Source organism: Ixodes scapularis, unplaced genomic scaffold, assembly GCF_016920785.2.
Source record: "Ixodes scapularis isolate PalLabHiFi unplaced genomic scaffold, ASM1692078v2 PGA_scaffold6__148_contigs__length_123643588, whole genome shotgun sequence".
NCBI classification, from domain to species: Eukaryota; Metazoa; Arthropoda; class Arachnida; order Ixodida; family Ixodidae; genus Ixodes; species Ixodes scapularis.
Window position 1 is genome coordinate 105,043,522 of NW_024609881.1, and position 18,092 is coordinate 105,061,613.

At 42.1% G+C, this 18,092-nt stretch overlaps 2 protein-coding genes across 2 annotated transcripts; both read right to left on the minus strand.

Annotated features, from left to right (window-relative positions):
* Positions 1 to 329: 329 nt before the first annotated feature.
* On the minus strand, positions 330 to 10,720 carry LOC8029513 (B9 domain-containing protein 1). Its single transcript, XM_029982980.4, has 6 exons — positions 10,664 to 10,720; positions 7,764 to 7,832; positions 6,427 to 6,538; positions 5,475 to 5,571; positions 979 to 1,109; positions 330 to 466 (listed from the first exon to the last, which is right to left on the minus strand). Exons 1-6 carry the CDS (start codon positions 10,718 to 10,720, stop codon positions 330 to 332), a joined length of 603 nt encoding a protein of 200 aa, XP_029838840.2.
* Positions 10,721 to 13,552: 2,832 nt separating this feature from the next.
* On the minus strand, positions 13,553 to 16,441 carry LOC120836683. The gene is made up of 3 exons (XM_042286037.1): positions 16,376 to 16,441; positions 14,895 to 14,911; positions 13,553 to 13,697 (listed from the first exon to the last, which is right to left on the minus strand). The coding sequence occupies exons 1-3, from the start codon at positions 16,439 to 16,441 to the stop codon at positions 13,553 to 13,555; spliced, it is 228 nt and encodes a 75-aa protein (XP_042141971.1).
* Between the last annotated feature and the right edge of the window lie 1,651 nt (positions 16,442 to 18,092).

Sequence of the window (18,092 nt, forward strand, 5' to 3'; positions counted from 1 at the left end):
TGCATTGCGTCGCTACCTCGATCGTCTGCGAACGCCCGCGACGTTGAATTCAGCAAGTTTATTACTGTCCTTTCTTTACAGTATGAGAACTATGCCTTGAACGTTTACACGTAAAAACTGAGCTGCTCAGAGCTCATTAGTCGAATGTTTAAGCTTTCAATGTGCAGGCGCGGATTTTTCCGGCTCTTTTTAGTGCTTTAGATACGCTTATGCTCCAATATACCTATATTAAAGCATATATATATATATATATATATATATATATAAGCTTTTAATAAGTTATGCTTCCGGAGACACATAGTTGAGATTTTTTTTATTGTTTCCTTCGCTCAGAACGGCGGTTCAACTTCAAGGGTCCGTGGTTCATGCCCGTCGGCGTGTCCGACGTTGTAGCCAAATTTTTTAAGGTCTTTCGTCACGACGTGAAAAATTACGTCCACCACTCCGTCCGACGTCATTCTTGTCACTGCACAAACAAAAAAAAACAAATTTGGGGACTTTTTTGTTGAATTTGGTCACTTAAAAAGGCGCTGAACCACTTTTTCCGATAGTATATTTAGGGTGATAACTCAATCTATAAACTCTCAGCATCATATATATATATATATATATATATATATATATATATATATATATATATATATATATATATATATATATATATATATTACATTTATGCCTGGTGTATGTGCGGAGCGGAACTGCAAAATGCCAGATGACAGTCGAACTAGCATAAGTTAAGGCTAACTCTGGCCCTTGTATGACGAATTAGAGTCAAGATACCCAGACCCTGGCCAAAAAAGGAAAAGGTAGCGTCTACCTTGAATTTTTTTTTTCGCTTTATAAGACCATAAATCCCTAGACAGAAAAAAAATAAATAAAAAGAAACAAATTTTGGCCAAAAGAACACTGCGACATGGGTCCTTTAGCGGTCCTTTCACGCAGCGAGTCGATTTGTATATTCATGGGTAGATGTACCTTCACGACCCTCTCCACGTGCCACCATTTTGGGGTCGACAAACTCTGGGCGTCTTCCGGACATCCAACCGACCAGTTTGTGCACAAGTGACGAGGATTCGGGAACAAACATGGACATCGACCGCCGGTGCCTGGACAAACGACAAAATAAACATGTGAAGGCCGGTTCACACATTTGCAACTGCTTGTGATCGCAGAGGCTTAAGTCCCCTTCACACACTTGCGTTTGCTTACGTCCTAGTTATTTTTTATATCTTTTGACGGAAGAACACACTGCCACGCTGGCGCCACTTATGAAATGACCCTGGAACTGCATTTCGTTAGAGCGAAGGTTTTTGTGGGTTTTACGATATCAACTGTACGAACTATCTGTAAGAAATGGCCGTTTATAACCTTGCGAAAAGTGTTTCTACCAAAAAAAAATGTGCTAAAAACAAAATAAATATACAGAAATGCCAGGTGTTCCACGGCGACCCTATAGATGCGGTTCTGTCGTCGTAAGAAGTTTTGAAGGCACACAGTTGGAAGCAGTCGCAAGTGTAAAGGCCCCTTCACACACTTGCGACCGGCTACGACCGACTGTGACCACGCCAGTTCTTCAACCTCTTGCGACGGCTCACGGCCAGATGCGCTGCTGTGGAGTCGGTCGTAAGCCATCAAAGAAAGGCTTAAAAACCGGTCGTGTCTCTGTTGGGCGTAGTCAAACGCAAGTTGGTGAAAGGGCCCTAAAAACAAGCCTTAGTACCCGCCTCACTAAACTTCTTGTGACTACTTAAAAACCAACCGCGCAGCAGCGTAGCCGACAGTAAGTAATCGACGAGTGGCTTAAACTCGATTTTAAGCCACTCCGGTCGTAAACAGTCTCAATTGCGTGAACCAGCCTCAAGCTTGAAGACCATGCCATTGACACGGTGGTTTTAACAAAGGGTTTGACATTCGCCTTCGTTTTAAGCTAGCAAATTAGTGGAAATACATGTACTATAAACTACATCCGTAGACTACTGGGTGTCAAAAAAATGACACGCTTCTTTTTACCGCAAAAATAAACTGGGCATCGCCAAACGCTCGATCTCCGCCCAGAGGTAGCGCTAGAGGTCACAACCACATGCCAAAGTTTCAGCCCGAACGGACACCATATTCAAAAGTTATATGTAATTTCCTAAAAATTTCCATGGGAAAATGGAGTCCATTTTTGCCCGTTTTCGGTTTCTAGTGCCATAGAGCCTCATGTATCCGAAAACTCCGTCGGCCGTCATTTTTCCATTGAAATTTTCAGAAAATCACTTATAACTTTTGAATAAGGTATCGGATCGGGCTGAAACTTTGGCACCTGGTTGTGACCTCTAGCGCTAGCTTTGGGCAGAGAATGAGCGTTCGGCGATGCCTAGTTTATTTTTTGCGGTAAAGAAAATCGTGTACATTTTTATTGTGAAACTCTGTAGATATCTGAAGAAAGTTGCGACATTTGTATGTAAAATATATAAAATCAAGAGCTTGACTTGGTCTTTACTACACTATTTTGTTATATTGAAAGTTGTATGTGTCATGCGATCAGTCTGCAGTGCGTTTCAGAAACGTCTTGTAAGGCATGCTGCATATTTATTTATATTAATATGATCAATGCACTTAATGTATAGTCACGGCCATTTAAAAAACAAAATTGAGCAATCATATCTTAATACATATTATAGTCACAGCGATAGCTGCGACACGTCCTGGCGAAGTCGTTGGATGACGACGTCGCGTTCGCTCACCATGGCTTGCGTGAACAAGAAAGTTCAAAATAAAATACTTTCGAGACCGACTATAACAAAGTCGGTTATAATGAAATATCGGATATAGCGAAGCCATCACGATTTCCCATTCCTTTTGCACTTCGTTTTAACCGATGTCAGTTATAACAAAATAGCGGCTACAGTGAAGCGATTACGATTTCCCATTCGCTTTTGCGTTCGTTATAACCGAAGTCCATTATAACGAAACAGTGGCTATAGCGAAATAATTTCCGATTCCCCTTGACTCCGTTATAACCGGTCTCGAAAGTAGACATCTGACCATTTTGTCCCGAGCGCTCTTTATTTCTTTTCTTCTCTTTTTTTTTTTCCGGACCGCGTGAAAGCGCGTTTCCCGGCACGAGCTTTTTGCATTGACAAGGGCACGTGCAGTGGGCATCGGGTACTACAAATCCATTAGGTGTGAAAGGGGTTCTAACACTGCGGCGTAGCTGTGCCGTAACGCTTCCCCTTCGCACGCAGCGGACCGATGCTCGATTTTCCATTTCCGCGGGCGGCGGGCGATTTTTGTAGGGTCAGCGACAAGGGCCGAGGTTGAGCACTTTCGCGTGGCCCTCATAATGTGCCGTGCTCATTATGCGAGCCGTGCTCGTTATGCGGAGCGCGCGGCGGCGGCGGCGGAGCTCCGCATAATGAGCACGTCGCACGCCGCCGCGCGCTCCGCATAATGAGCACCGCTCGCATAATGAGCACGTCGCACAGCGCCGCGCGCTCCGCATAATGAGCACGGCTCGCATAATGAGCAAGGCTCATTATGAGAGCCACGCGAAGCTGCCGCCGCGCGCTTCGCCGCCGCCGGGCCCGCCTCGCCCACCTCGCCGGTCTGCGCATTCCAGAGGAGTGACGTCATAGCCGCGGCAGACGCACTGGCGCCGCCGCGTGCCTAGCTGTGCGCCTCCGTTACGCAGTAGCCAAGTCTGAAGCTGCACCGGAGTCGCTTGATAGCGCCTCTCATTTTGTGCGCATAAGCTCACGCTACGCATATCCTGGCATAGCCGAGCTAAGCCACCGCAATTTTTTTTCAAGGATTTGGCAACATCGACGAGGGATATATAGCATCAACCAAGACTACAATTGCAACGACGATAGTAATCTTTGGAGAAGAGGGGGGGAGCGGAGAGGGCAAAGGAGAAATAGAAACCTCCAAGCACGGCTAGGTGACAGGTGCCAAATCGAAACAAAATCTACCTGGTCCTGGTATCGAACCAGTGACCTTCCTATTTTCAGTGGAGTGCCCTACAAACTGGGCTAACCGGGAGTAAGACGTTAGTAGAGCAAACAAGTTTTATCGGCTGCCACCAGTCAAGCACAAAAAGGGTGAACGGCCTGCATTTTAGGGTTATGATCTGAATATAATCAATGCAACGGTTCAAGCGACCTGGACACGAATAACGATAATAATCCCTAGAGAAGGGGAACAAGGGGGACAAAGGACAAACACAAATCTTCCAACACAGCTAGGTGACTGGTGAGCGCTGAAAAAATTCCGCCTGGTCCTAGCATTGAACCAGGGTTCTCTCCATCTCAAGTGTAGCTGTATGTTTAAAGTATTCCTGTCCAGTTCGCTTGCACCTTTGCATTAAATGCATTATCATTACAACCACAACATCATCGACGGACGTCATTTCTAGTGTTGGGAAGAGCCCATAACAGCATTGCTGTAAAACGCATGGCATGAATTAAAACATTCATGTTTTATGTGCCGTGACTACTTTTTTAACTTTATTTTTTACTTATACTGCAATCTCATTTGCAGCATTGCGATAATAAGAATTTGCATGGGGTTTGCCACAGCTGTAACTTTCTTTAGTTATCTTTGACCTAGAATCAAAATTTCCAGTGGAGTATTCGTATATATAGTTTCCCAAGTGAACTAATGCACACAATACGATACCAGTCTTGTTAACAATAACATTGCACTGGGAGTATCTTTTTTTTGAGGTTATGGGCAACAACTAAAGTAAGCATAGCATTTCTTTTATATGCTATAAATATTTGAATTGATTACACGATACTTAAACTACTCTGGTTTCTTTTACATGCGAGTGTCAATCAAGTGAGAGCCTAAAATATTTAACACATGGAAGCGCGTCATACCTTAGATGTAACTCTGTCATGTCTAAAGCACGTATGCCTATAGTATGCTCTGTGCTTTCTTATAGGTGAATGCCAACCAAATAAGAGTCTAATATACCTAACACATGGAAGAGCTTCAAGCCTTGTATATTACTCTGCGACGTCTATAGTATGTAGTTAAAGACGTCTCCTTTGGCAAATATTAGTCTGAAAACAGTTTACTAGATATGCTCCCTTTTTACTTACAACTTTGATGACTTCTGTACTCGTATTTATTGTTAAACTTACGCAAAGTTAAGAAAGAAGACTGCGCTGATGGCATCTTTCATAGTACTCACATATCGGTTCAAATAAATATACGACCCAATTCCAAACACTAAAATAAAACCTCAGTGTGCGCGGCATTAAAGTTAGTTCTTTCCCGCAAATTCAGAAGGTTCCAGTAAGCCACAATGCACACAAGTACAGGTGTATTTTTGAACCCACATTATGAGATCATTAATGGGCGGATCATCGTCGACGGCGTTGTTCAGTGGAGCTGTATAAAAAGCTGGGAACTATCTTTCTCATATGAAGGAGAGTACCTCATCTCAATAAAAGATGTATGTAAAAATGTTATCGTCTTACATTCCAGATATGGGAGGCACATGAGCTGCACCGTAGCCTCGGATGACATCGTTCCCGAAGTAGTCCTGTCCGTGCACAGAGACTGCCAGTTGTGGCCCTAGAGCCAAAACGTCAGATTTCGATTTCATGAAAGAATTGTCAATACAATGCCTTACTTTTGCAAACAAAAGCAATACCTTCTGAACATAGCCATATGGTTGATTTAGAGGTAAAACCTGCCTGCTCCAAGTGTAAAAACAAAAAAGTATATTGTCATCCAGGCACGTAGCCAGGATTTGTTTCGGGGGGGTGGGGGGGGGGGGGTGCAGGGGAGGGGGGTCGCCCATGACGAAATGCTGTATGAGGGGGAGGGGGAGAGGAGGTCCCAGTAAAATGAAACATTTCGGGGGGAGGGGGCGGGGGGGCGGGCCCCATGCCCCCCCCCCCCCCGGCTACGTGCCTGTTGTCGTCGCTACACCCCTTCACTAATCTTCTGAGCGTTTTATCTATTCAAAAAGGATCTAATATTTAAAAGTATGCTGCGCCTTAGCCTACGCATGTCATTAATTTAAGGCTTACTTAATTGTTGCAGGTTTAAATTTATTCGTGTTAACGACCAAAGACTAATTTCCTTGTTTTAGCTTCCCAGTGCTTGTGATATTTATAATTGCGAACCAAAACATATTTTATAATGATCATGTTGCACTGTGATCATAAAATAGACCCAGTCACCCAGCAGACAGTATAACAGATCAAAGGTCGTGTTGTCATGTCTGCTATTTCTATGTGTGCAATTGCTTTCTTGTTTTCTTTTAATGATAACACGTTCATCTCAAATTATTCAATATATCATTTTTTTAGAATAACATAATGTAACGCTTACTACAGATATCGCCAACTTAAGGTTGCAAGTAAGTTTTAGCATTACCTTCTATGTAACACACTGATTGCCGGAAGATTCACAACCACTTACACCCGTATGGATTGCTGCTCTTGAAGGTGATATCGAGTGGAAAATTCCAAACGAAAATCCCGCGAGGGTCCTTGCTTTTTTTGCACATTTGAGAAATTCCTTCCTCAATGCCCTGCAGTCAAACAACACAGATATTAACTCATTAATGCACAAATATCACCAAGTTTATACTTGCGAGAGAGACAATTTAGGAAGTTGTTCATTCTTCTTGTTAATACTAGCAAGGTAGCCACACAAGAATTATGATTAAAAGAATAGTAAAATTATGTATTCCTCATGAGCCGTCGAATACTTCTTAAGACATAAAAATGAATATGGGCGTTTCAAAATTTTAGGTGGCTTTAAATACTCACGAATTTTCGGGTTCAATCAGTACGTTTCCTTTTGAAAGCTCTAATTGCGTTAAACAAATGCGCTTTTTTATGCAAATACCTTTCTGAAAAGAGAACGGTTAGTTATCGGTGATTTAGTAACACTAAACTACGTTTTGAAATTTCTTAAAACAAAGCTTGTCCAATGGTTCGCGGCTCAACAGGGTTAAAGCTCCGCAATTGAAGTCGTAATTTTTTTTCTCAATGAATGCGAAGCTTATTTATGTTTTCATCAGTATTAGACAGATGTACGAGAAAATCCGAGACAATGTACAGTCTTTATGCCTTTTTGCCTAATACCTACCACATCGTTTTTTTTTTTTTTAGCAATACTTATGCAAAATGTTTTGGACCAGCAATTTTGAAAAAAAAAAAAACTTTCAAAAGTACTTTGCAATTTTGCACAGGCAATTCATGGCCTTAGTTATCGACGTAAATTCTGAAATAATATATACTCCATTCACAGTCAAGCCGGCTCTTAATCAAACCCGTTTACTTAAAATTAAATAAAAAAACATGTATATGTAACGGGTAACTTGAGCAAATAAATGTACAACACAATTTTTAAATAAAATATATTTAAAAATATATATTAGAATAAAAATACTCTTATTTTATTCTTAAACGATAGGCTAGATATTAGGTCACGTTGCAAAATTCGTTATTAAGTTTATAATTTTAAATTGTCGAACCCAAGACGGGTATACGTGGCTAATCTCGAATTATGGTGTCTGGCTAACAGATCAGCAGTTACACAAAAGCATCTCGCTGCACTTGTGGCATATTGCCTTACCCCACCCAGATTAATATGTTCTCAATACTCAACACTATCAAGCAAAAAAAAAAATAAATAAGGTCAACTAACAAAACATTACGACAGCGCATAACAAGTGTTAAAAAATTAAAAATCGCAGGTCACGATAATTAATAATGACGGTCATTATTTTCTGCGAAACGCTTTCTCACCCCAGCGACGGTCCAGTCGGTTCCATGCACAAAAGAATATTTGCAGTAAATATCGTCGATTCCGGTGAACTTTCAAACCAAGAAATAAAAAATAAGAGCAATATCAGTCAACCGTACCGTCAGTTTTAGGGTCACGAACGTACTCGTATGTTTCATAAATGGCATTGTTTAAGCAATAAATACGTCTCCATTAATCCAATAATCTTTTTTTTTATACAAACTTCTTGTGCGTTTGGTAATAAGCGATGTTACTGCACCAAGGTAAGACCAAGTACGAATACTTAAAACGGTGTATGTTTACTCTAAGAAACTTGGAGCGTCTACGCATTCCCGTACTATACACGGGAGAACCCCTTCCCCAATAGAAAAAAAGATAAAGAATTAGAATTTGAATTTGAAACCATAGGGTGCGTTTTGGAAATTAACGGTGGACGTCTCTAGCGCCGATTGATGACAAGTGCGCATGCGTTCTGTTCCCGCGTTGCGAGAAATGAAGGGGACGGGGAGTCTGAGGCACTTTGCAGACGATCGACTCTGTTGTGGCATCCTATTGCAGCTCGAGCTGCGAAAGCGGCCCATAAAACAGCCGACCCCGATCGAGCAGCTGGAAATACTTCACTCTAGATAATCTAGGCACGCTATTGTAACCGCAGGCACACTGGCGCCATCTGTCGTGTAGACTTGGAACGATTCCAACCTACATATAACTGTAGACTGAAGGTTTCGAGTATTGGTCAAACCAAATCTACACAATATTTAGAAGAAATAATCTCGTATAGTGGGTGTCAGACTTATTTAGATCGCATGAAAATAGAATTATACGCAGAAAACAAAAGATATAAAAATATACAGGCAGGTCAAAAGGCCCCCACGGTTACCCCCGATTGGTGGTGCGAGGGTGCCGGCGGTTAAGTGATATCACAGATCACTCGACAAACTTGGAAGAAAGCAGAGTTCGCACGCACCAACGACGAATGTGTGAAGGTTAACTTAAGCTCCTAATTTGATGGAGCTTTCCCGTTAACACAGCAAACTTGGGTACAACTGTCCAGTGCTTGGAAACTTAAGACATGGTCTCTTCACTACGTTTTGTAAACTTAAAAAACGCCGGGCGTGGCGAATTCTCAGCTTCCTTCTTTTTTCCCCTCAAGGAACGAGACTGTGATACTCGTCAATAATAACACCGAAGTACGATGGATAGCTGTCGGGGTTATATATGCATCCTCCAAGCTTTATTGATTACTATTTTATTCTAAAACGATGTATTTTCAAATTCAAGTTCAAGTCCAATGCCTGCAATATTACCCCTATGAAAGTAATTACACAAGAGGGGAAGTGAAACAAAAAGTCTAAGAGATTTTGGAATTATACTAAGAGAGTTCACAAATATTCGTAAGCAAAATTTAGGCAGACGGAACAAAGTTAGACGCATAGTCACTCGTGGTTCTATACTAAGCCATTTAACGACTCAGAGATTGTGATTATTACAAACGTATATCCGCAAGGGCTGGTCCTTTCCAATTCGTGTGCTTTCAATGTCGGTACTTTCGACTACTGTTTATGACTTGCAATTATTTTGTTTTAGTCGACTTTTGGTGTCAGCAGGAATAAATACGAACATAAAAAAATTTCCGGGGACACCTAAGCACTTCTTATGAGTTGTGAATGCGAAAGCATGAATGTCGTTCTTCCGCTCCCTTAGCTCGTCTGTAGTGTACTGGCGTGGACGGCGACATTTCTTTACTGCCGAGGTTGCGGCCGCCGACGATATATAGGGTGGTTCAAGTCACCAGGCTCGATCTAAAATGGACCGTAAAAATCAACGCCTGCACGTAGCAATCTAAACTTTTCGTCAAAGATGTATGTCACAGGTTTTCTTTTTTTTTTGTAAAATTACAAAGTGTAGATATCTCTTTTCTAAACTTTTCGTCAAAGCAATCTAAACTTTTCGTCAAAGATGTATGTCACAGGTTTTCTTTTTTTTTTTTTTTTGTAAAATTACAAAGTGTAGATATCTCTTAGTAAAAAAATAGGGCCAAGAAACTTGCCAGGATCTGCGGCGGGTAGCGACCCAGACGACCAAGTCCAGTAGCGGGGTCTGTTTGGCTTTAGTACTGATAGATGGCTCCGGGAGCAGCGTCTGAAGGTGCGGCCGACCAGCGAAAGATAGCAGACGACTCGCAGACAAAATCCGTTGGCAGCAAAAGCGCCGCCGTTATGCAAACGCGTTTTTTTTTTTACTTTAAATTTTGCTTTTATTGTTCGCATTTATTTTTTAACCGAAGGTACATTTCAAAAAGATTATATTCATTTTAATAAACCACGGTAGTCGCGAGCCGTCGCGATAAGGAGGAAGCGCCATCTGTCAATACGAACTCCAATCACACCCCACTGCTGGAACCCTGTCGTCTGCGTTGCTGCCCGCCGTAGACCCTCGGAAGCTCCTGGACCTTATTTTTTACAGAAAAAAAAGAGCTACGCTTTGTAATTTTACAAGAAAAACCCGACTTGTTCATTCCACCTTTGACGAAAAGTTTAGATTGTTACGTGCAGGCGTCGATTTTTACGGTCCATTTTAGATCAAGCCTGGTGACTAGAACCCCCCCCCCCCTCTCCCCTCCTTCCCCGCAACGCCTGACACGAGAGCGGCGGCCGAGTGCGCGCTCTAGCGAAGCGGCCGCCAATGGCTATCTAAGTGCCGTTTTGCTCAGCCAATGGGAGAATGGGCGTTTCTTTCGCGTTTTTTTTTTAGGCTTTCGCATTCAAACCAAAATTCGTCTAGATGTATCGAACTGTAGGCGCGCAACCACCGCAGGTGATTATCGCTTCGGTGAATGAGGGGACCACACGGATAGACTGTACAACAGTATAGTGTAGTGCCAGCAGAACACCAGGCTTACCTTGGCCGACTCAATCTGTCCACCGACCTTCACCATGAACACAGCGTTACCGTCCATAGCACGGGCTCCACAAGTACAGTCTCGTCAGGTGCTTCGGAAGACACAGAATATAGCATAGAAGTATAAACACGAACAAAGAACACCAGAATTAGGAACAATAAGTATTTATCTGCATGTAGGTTACTTGAAAGATCCTCATATGTAACTCTAAACGCAACCGATAATATATAGTATGCAATCTACGCGAGAACGGATTTGATTTGACGGTTCAAATATTAACGGAATATATCACAAGTCACTCGAAGGAGTCATTAAATGGAGCTACAGGGATGAAATTAACGTCAGTGAAAAAGAGGAATGGTACTTATTACAGAGGGGTTAATGAGCAAAATTATTTGTTCATCTTATAGTCGTAGGTATCAGCGCGCCAAGGCGCATCATGCGGAGGCGACTTTTTAGCCTGTTTATCGAACCTTCGCGGCGGTTCCGTCTGCCTGCTACTACTAAAGAATACTGAAGAGATTAAATACCGTCTGGAAGCGATGGGGCGAAGAGGACCCGGGTTCAGAACCAGCGGTTATTAAGAACTGAAGTCGAATAAAGTGTTCGACACGGGAGCGCATGTACGAACAGCGTGGGGAAGGGAAATGCGGGTCCGGGTATAACGTTTTACGTACACAAAAGTTGGATAGGATTGTTATGGCTACGGCGAAACGACTTTATGTCAGTGTTGCCTGCGCGCCATTCAACTTGTCCAAACAGTTGACGTGTTTACGGAATATGGCAAGAATGTTTATAGAACAAAATACCATGCACCTTTACTTCACCAATATAAAATCACGAGCTATCATAACAGGGAACACTATGCGTTAGATTACTGCTCTTCGTACTCTGCGTGTCGGAAATTTTCTCGGGCATTCATTGTTTCGCAATGCGGAGGCAAACTTTTCTGAGGCAGTGCACCGCCCGCCAGCCATCGGGCCCTAGTCCATCGTAGGGTGATACGGAGTATCGCATGAGTATTTGTGAAGGACTGAGGAAGATTTCGGAAGATATGAGAGCTTCTAAGTTACAGCTGAAAACTTCGTTACACTTTCATCTCGCCTTATTTAGCTTTCGTTATATCCTCGAAATGTACTTTGCGTTTTTGAGCAATGGCCTAAACCTTTAAACCAACTCCGCAAACCTTAAGGATCCGTAACAAATTAATATTGTTACCCTTTACGGGGCTTGTTTATTTATTTAGGTATCAATGCTTCATTTCCACTAAAGAAATAAGGTAAATTAGATGTGGCACACCTGAACCCGCTACGCATTAAAAAGAACCGTAAATCAAAGGTCAAAAACAGCGCTAAAAGTGGACTTTAAATAGAAAGCGGCGTGGACACCACCACGAAATCACCTCCAGAGGATAAACCAATCGCGGCAAGAAACTTTTTTCTTATATTTCATTCTACTATATTAAGCACTGAATTAATATTGACGCAGGAAGCAACATTTGTTTGCAAAGGTTGAAAGTAATATCGCCTGCCTTTCCTTAGCCAACACCCTACCTGAAGTCTGCGCCACTCCGAAAAGGAGTTTTAGTGAGTCGTTTTTGGAGCACACGGTTCGAAAAGCATGAACGGTGCAGCTGCTCCATTCCTTAAAACCATTTGTGAATCTTAACTTGTTTTATCTAATTGACTCTGTAATCGATGAAGTCACATCATGACGTCATGCTCCAAGCCAACCCATTGATAGGGCCGTAGTTATGAAATAAACGCAAGGTCGGAATTTGATCCATAAAAAGTAATAATTTTTGTAAGCATTTTTTGTAAGTCTTTTTAATATCTGGATTTAACAGCAACTTAACTTCAGATCGTGAAAACATACACCAATTCAAGCGATCTTATTTTATTTTATTTGTGTGTGTGCGGGGGGGGGGGGGGTAATCTCAGTGAAATGGTTTTATATAAAAATGCACTTTCGATGTAAAACAATTATAGCTTAATGTGCTGTGTGTCCCCGACGAGTTTTTTTTGGGATGTTGAATATGCATTTAGGCATATATTTTCTCAGTGGAAGGAAACGTTTGGAGGGTACGTACCTTCTAAAAGAAACTCATTTTGTGCTTCTGGAGCAGCTCTTGATGTGGTTGGCTTATCCTGCTGTGGTGTTTGCGGTCGTTCTGTTCTTTTTTTCCTGCAAATTATAAAGTGTCAAAATGCCACGCACGAAGCTCATAGACAATATGGACAAAGATCACTTTTGCACTTTATCTGAAACGTTGGTTATACTTATTTCATACAAAATCATTATTTTCAACAAAAAAATTCAACAAAAATTGACAAGATCCTGCCTGTCTTTTTTTTTCTTTTTTCTTTTATCCCCGGAAGCGATTACCTTTTTGAGACAGATACTAAATTTCACCCGAAATATAACCTATAGTCGCATCGGTTGCTCAGAGGAATTGAAGGTTTCTCATTATTGTTCAAATTATAGCTTGCGATTCTTTCATTGTGATCTACCCACATATTACATAACAAATATTTCATATATAACTTGACATTTACAATTTAGATCGTAAATCACTGTGCCTGCTTTTTGTATTGTATGGATTCCTTAATCTAAATCGTTTATCTTAAATATTTGTGGTATATATGTTGCACCGATTTATTTTTTCCTCTCTCTCACGAACTGACAAGAACTCGGGGCTCGATTCTTTTCGAGTCAACAAATATTGTTTCTTTTTTTGTACGTTGCTCCAACGTTTGAATACTCAGATACCAATTAAAATATTCGATTTCATTTGATGCGGTATAATTCAGTATGTGAAGAACATAACCAGTTATCAAGCTTACAGTTTATATGTATTGCATGATAATTCATCACGACTATACATTGCTCTCACCTCCTCCCGCTTTTTATGTCTGGAAACTGGAAACGTTTTTTCTCATTCCAAGGGAAAATCGTAGGCACATTGCTCTTCTTTCCGTCCTTGAAATGGCAACTGCATATACGAGAGTATGTTCCTGGCTCTCTGTCTGCTCTCCTGGAAATAAAATAATAATAATAATAATTAAAGTTCAGTTCTACAACCGGTTCTGGATTAGTGCCGCTATACTCTCTACTATAGCGACTACCCGTAGCTGACGCTGATACTACAACTACAACTTGTTGTGATTGCAACAACCGAAGACCGACGGCAAAAAATACGTTTTGCATGCTACCAACTGCGTCAATTGTGTGATCAAGCGAACGGTCAGTCAGTAATTCCCTTGAAAAATTAAAATATATGGGGTGTCTGATATGCCAAGGCTCCATCTAAAATGAGTTATAAAAATCACAGCCTGCACGCAGCAATCTGAACCTTTTGTCGAGGGCGTATTTTACATGTGGGTTTTACTTTGTAAAGTTAGCAGGCGTAGCCCCCTGTCTATAAAACAAATAAGGCCAAACATCTTGCCAGGGCCGACGGCGGACTGTGACGTAGACGGCGGAGTCGAGTGATAGGTTGCGTTTGGCACACGGGATAATAGACGGTGTCGGGAGCAGCGTCGGAAGGCCTAGCCGACCAGTGAAAGAAAGCAGACGACACGCGGATGAAATCCGTCGGCAGCAAGTGCGCCGTCGTTATTCAACCGCGTCTTCTTTTATTTCTGTTACTTCAAGTTTTACTATGTGTCCGCATTAATTTTCAAATCAAAGGTGAATTACAGAAAGATTATACCGATTTTAATAGACCAAAATCATCGCGGACAGTCTCGATTTTTTTAAACAAGCCGGAACAAGGTGGTAGCGCCCTCTATCAATACGTGCCCCAAACGCTCCAGCCCCTCGACTCGGTGGTCTGCATCGCCGTCCGCCATCGTCCCTGGAAAGGATTCTGGTCCTATTTTTTACGAGAGGGGAGCTTTGGCTCGCAATTTTACAAGCTAAAACCAACGTGTGAAATACACATTTGACGCAAAGTTTAGATTGCTACGTAAAGGCACCGACTCTTACGGCCCAATTTAGATCAAGCCTCGGCATTTCAGACACACTATAGGGTGTTTACAAAAATCATGGGATGCCTGTTTGCTGAACATTATTCGAAACGCATCGCAAGGATACCTACTGCTTTGCTTCATGGCCTGCGAGGAATACACGAGGATGAACGTTCAACGTCCATTCCACACAATCAGAACTCTTGTTCTTGGAAGATCATAAATAAGAACTAATTTTGTAAATTGCGCGGCGAAAAACGTACAATATGGCGTCCCCACCCTACGTACACAGAGAATGTTTAGGTTAAATTTGTTTTTAAAAAGTGGTGAGAACTACATTAATGCGGTTTGTGCAGTGGAGGTTTAAGCCAGGGCATAATATGGAGGGCCAATATTGTCACAATAATTTGGGAAAGTTTATTACGAAACTTTTACTAAGTGAAATTACAAAAGAGGTTTCAACAAGAAACTTGCCGAAATCCATCGAAAGATACTGAAGAAGTAAATTTTAGAAATATTTGGGGCGCGTGGGAAGCACGAGGGTGAGCTAAATTTTCAACTCGTGCGAAGGTCACAAGGCTGGCAGTGCCAAAACGCGAATGATGGTGAAAGGGAAAAGGGGGGGGGGGGGGGGGGTATTGCGAGGGCGTCTTTAAGAACCACTGTATTCTCACTCCTGTCACACGAGTGATAACTTTAGCGCAGCATTGCGCTCCTCGCGTGCTTCAAGTCATCCCAAATGTTCTTATTTAGGTTGTGTTCAAAGACACTTATAAGATTTGCGATTATACCATATATGTGTCCTCAATCAATAAAAAGGTATCTGATAAGTTTTAGTTAATTAACAGACTTATTGCGGCGATTATCCCCTATAGTATATCTCCCTGGACGTATGATATTTCTAGCTTTCACAGAATTTAAAAACAAATCTAAAGCCTTAAAACACGTTGTATATATTCTTTTGTCATTAACCCCGGTCATTGTATTTTCTAATTGTTGTCTTATCCTTCTTGGTATGTTCTGAGCGATCATTGAAAACCATTTGCAGTAAAATATTTGAATTTAATTACGAACTGATGCGTATTAGGCTTTTCTTTTGAAAATTGATTGAGACAAGTCTACGTACATTTGCATTTTGAGGCTTTTTCTTTAAAAAGAAATTACTGCTTAGGTGTGTGCGACTATGCACTTCCATCCGGTAAGGACGAAAACTTGACCTGGTCAGTTCGCTCCAGAGTCCGAAGTGCCCACGGTGTGCGTTTGTGTGAATTTTTTTATTCCTGAACTTGGGTGAACATGTGTACATGAGCGTTTGGTTTCCCACGATGGGCGTGTGGCTTTATTCCGAAAATCTTCAACTCAGCCAGAAGTGTGACGAGGGGGGGGGGGGGGGGTGGAAGGGGAGAGGGGGGATTTCGTTATCGGGTCTCAGCTCCATCGTCTGGGAATTAAAAAAAAACTTTCCGCTTACTTGACCAAGTCTGCATCATCTGTTTGTAATTTCAGCGTGTGTGTGTGGGTGTATATTTGCACGTGATTATGTTGAGCATGGTTTTAAGTGGCTTATTACTATCATCATTGGGTCAGGCCAAACGAGCTGTTCAAGGGCTTGTGTGACGCATGATCTCAGACCCTAAACTTGAATCTGACTGAATCACACGCCACATAACTACTGTGAATGTTAATATTCTTTTTACCTGATGTTTTTTACCCAGTTCTTTCGGTCTTTGGGGTCTTGCGGAAAACTGAAGAACTTGCAGGAATCTCTCTCACTTCGATGGTTGCAGCCAGGTACGAAGCAACCGCCCATACCCTGAGAAGGCAAATAAAAAAGGGGACTATAAGCACCGAACTCTTTAGACCTAAGTTAATTCAACCAATATCTAGCGAACCTCGTCAGTCTTCGAGATAAAAGAAAAATGTTCATACCACTGAATCCGAGGTTAGGCAGCTAATACATCATATAAAATAGAGTGTGCGCACGCTGTCGAAGTCGTGTTAGGATGTCGGTCTTGTCACACTGGTCATTGAAAACCTGTCTGCATTCTTGTTTGAGGCACATGTATAAACACACGCTTCGACCTTGCCTGAGGCGTTTTCGTATAGATAATTCGGTCGTCATTTATTCAGCGAACACATTGTGTTTTGTATGGTGTATAACCAATCTGACTACGGATCAAGATATCTGCTACTGTAGCCAACGCGTTTTTTTTTTCGTTCACGGAGTACGATATTTTTAGCAGACGAACTTCTGTGGGTCTCCCCATTTTTCATCAGACATTGTCCTGTGAGAATATATTTTCGTTTTAGCGTGAAACGTTCTTTGGCTAGTCGCCTCGGATTTCGTGATGCCGCCTTTCGTAAAGCCGTGGCCTGTGACATTATGGAAGGTCACAGATATCCATACCAATTCAGTTTCTTGACTAAATTTAGCGGGAATATTGACATCATGTGACCTGATGCCACGTGATTCTAGATTTGTTCACGTTTGCGACACGATTGCCCAGAAAATTGCCGTACAATTTTTATTCCACCTGACGAGTTTTCGTGTTGACGATAAATTATCAAAATAATATGATCCTTCAGTCTATTCAAATTGTTACAGACACCATACTTCCGTCAATCGGATTCCATACGTCGCCTGCTGCAGGCATCTCGAGCAGCCTCGAGGAATGGAAGTTCCGGTCGCAAATATGTAAAAAAAAGTCGATTCTCAGTAAACTCTTCTGTCGTGGTAAGTGTGAGATAGGGGATTCCTGCATATATTATTTTTAGAGGTTTAAATTCCATGTCCAATACTTATACAATCGTTCTTTCGGATCAAAATTCAATCCCATGTATTTGTCCACAGCAACGCCCCTAGCTGTAATACTGGCGGAATCATGGAAACTATTGTGATGTTTGCGTCAGAGCGCTTGGTCAGCGCGAGGGGCGGGCAGAGCTAGGGCGTTCACCACACGCAGAACGTGGGCTTGGCATGCTCTCTTGGTCAGCTAGAAGCCGAAAAGAATCCCCTAGCGGTGGTAGCGAAAAACAAATTTGGTCGTTTTAACAAGCGCGTAAGATTTAAATGTATAGTAACCCTTTATGGTTGAAAAGAGGGTTAACGTGACGTTTCAATCATAATCATGAAGTAAAATGTAAGAAACGAATGCGCCACTCAACTCTGTTTTGCTTGCACAGAGTGTGACCGCTCGGAAGGCAGATTCCCAGCCCTCGGCGCTAGGCGTACGGATTATTTCGATCGTTCCGCTAGTCGCGCTCTTCCACCAGGATTTTGGATGACCGTGACTGAAACATCACGTGCACCATGTTTTCAGTCACCGAGAGACACTCCGACGCACTTATCAGGTTTGTTTCTCGTGTCCGCCGCCAGGGTATTATTTCCGGCTTCTGGTTGGCTACATTCGAATTTCTGAAGACGCCCTGGAACACGCCCAGCCCGCTTTCGGCCAATGGCG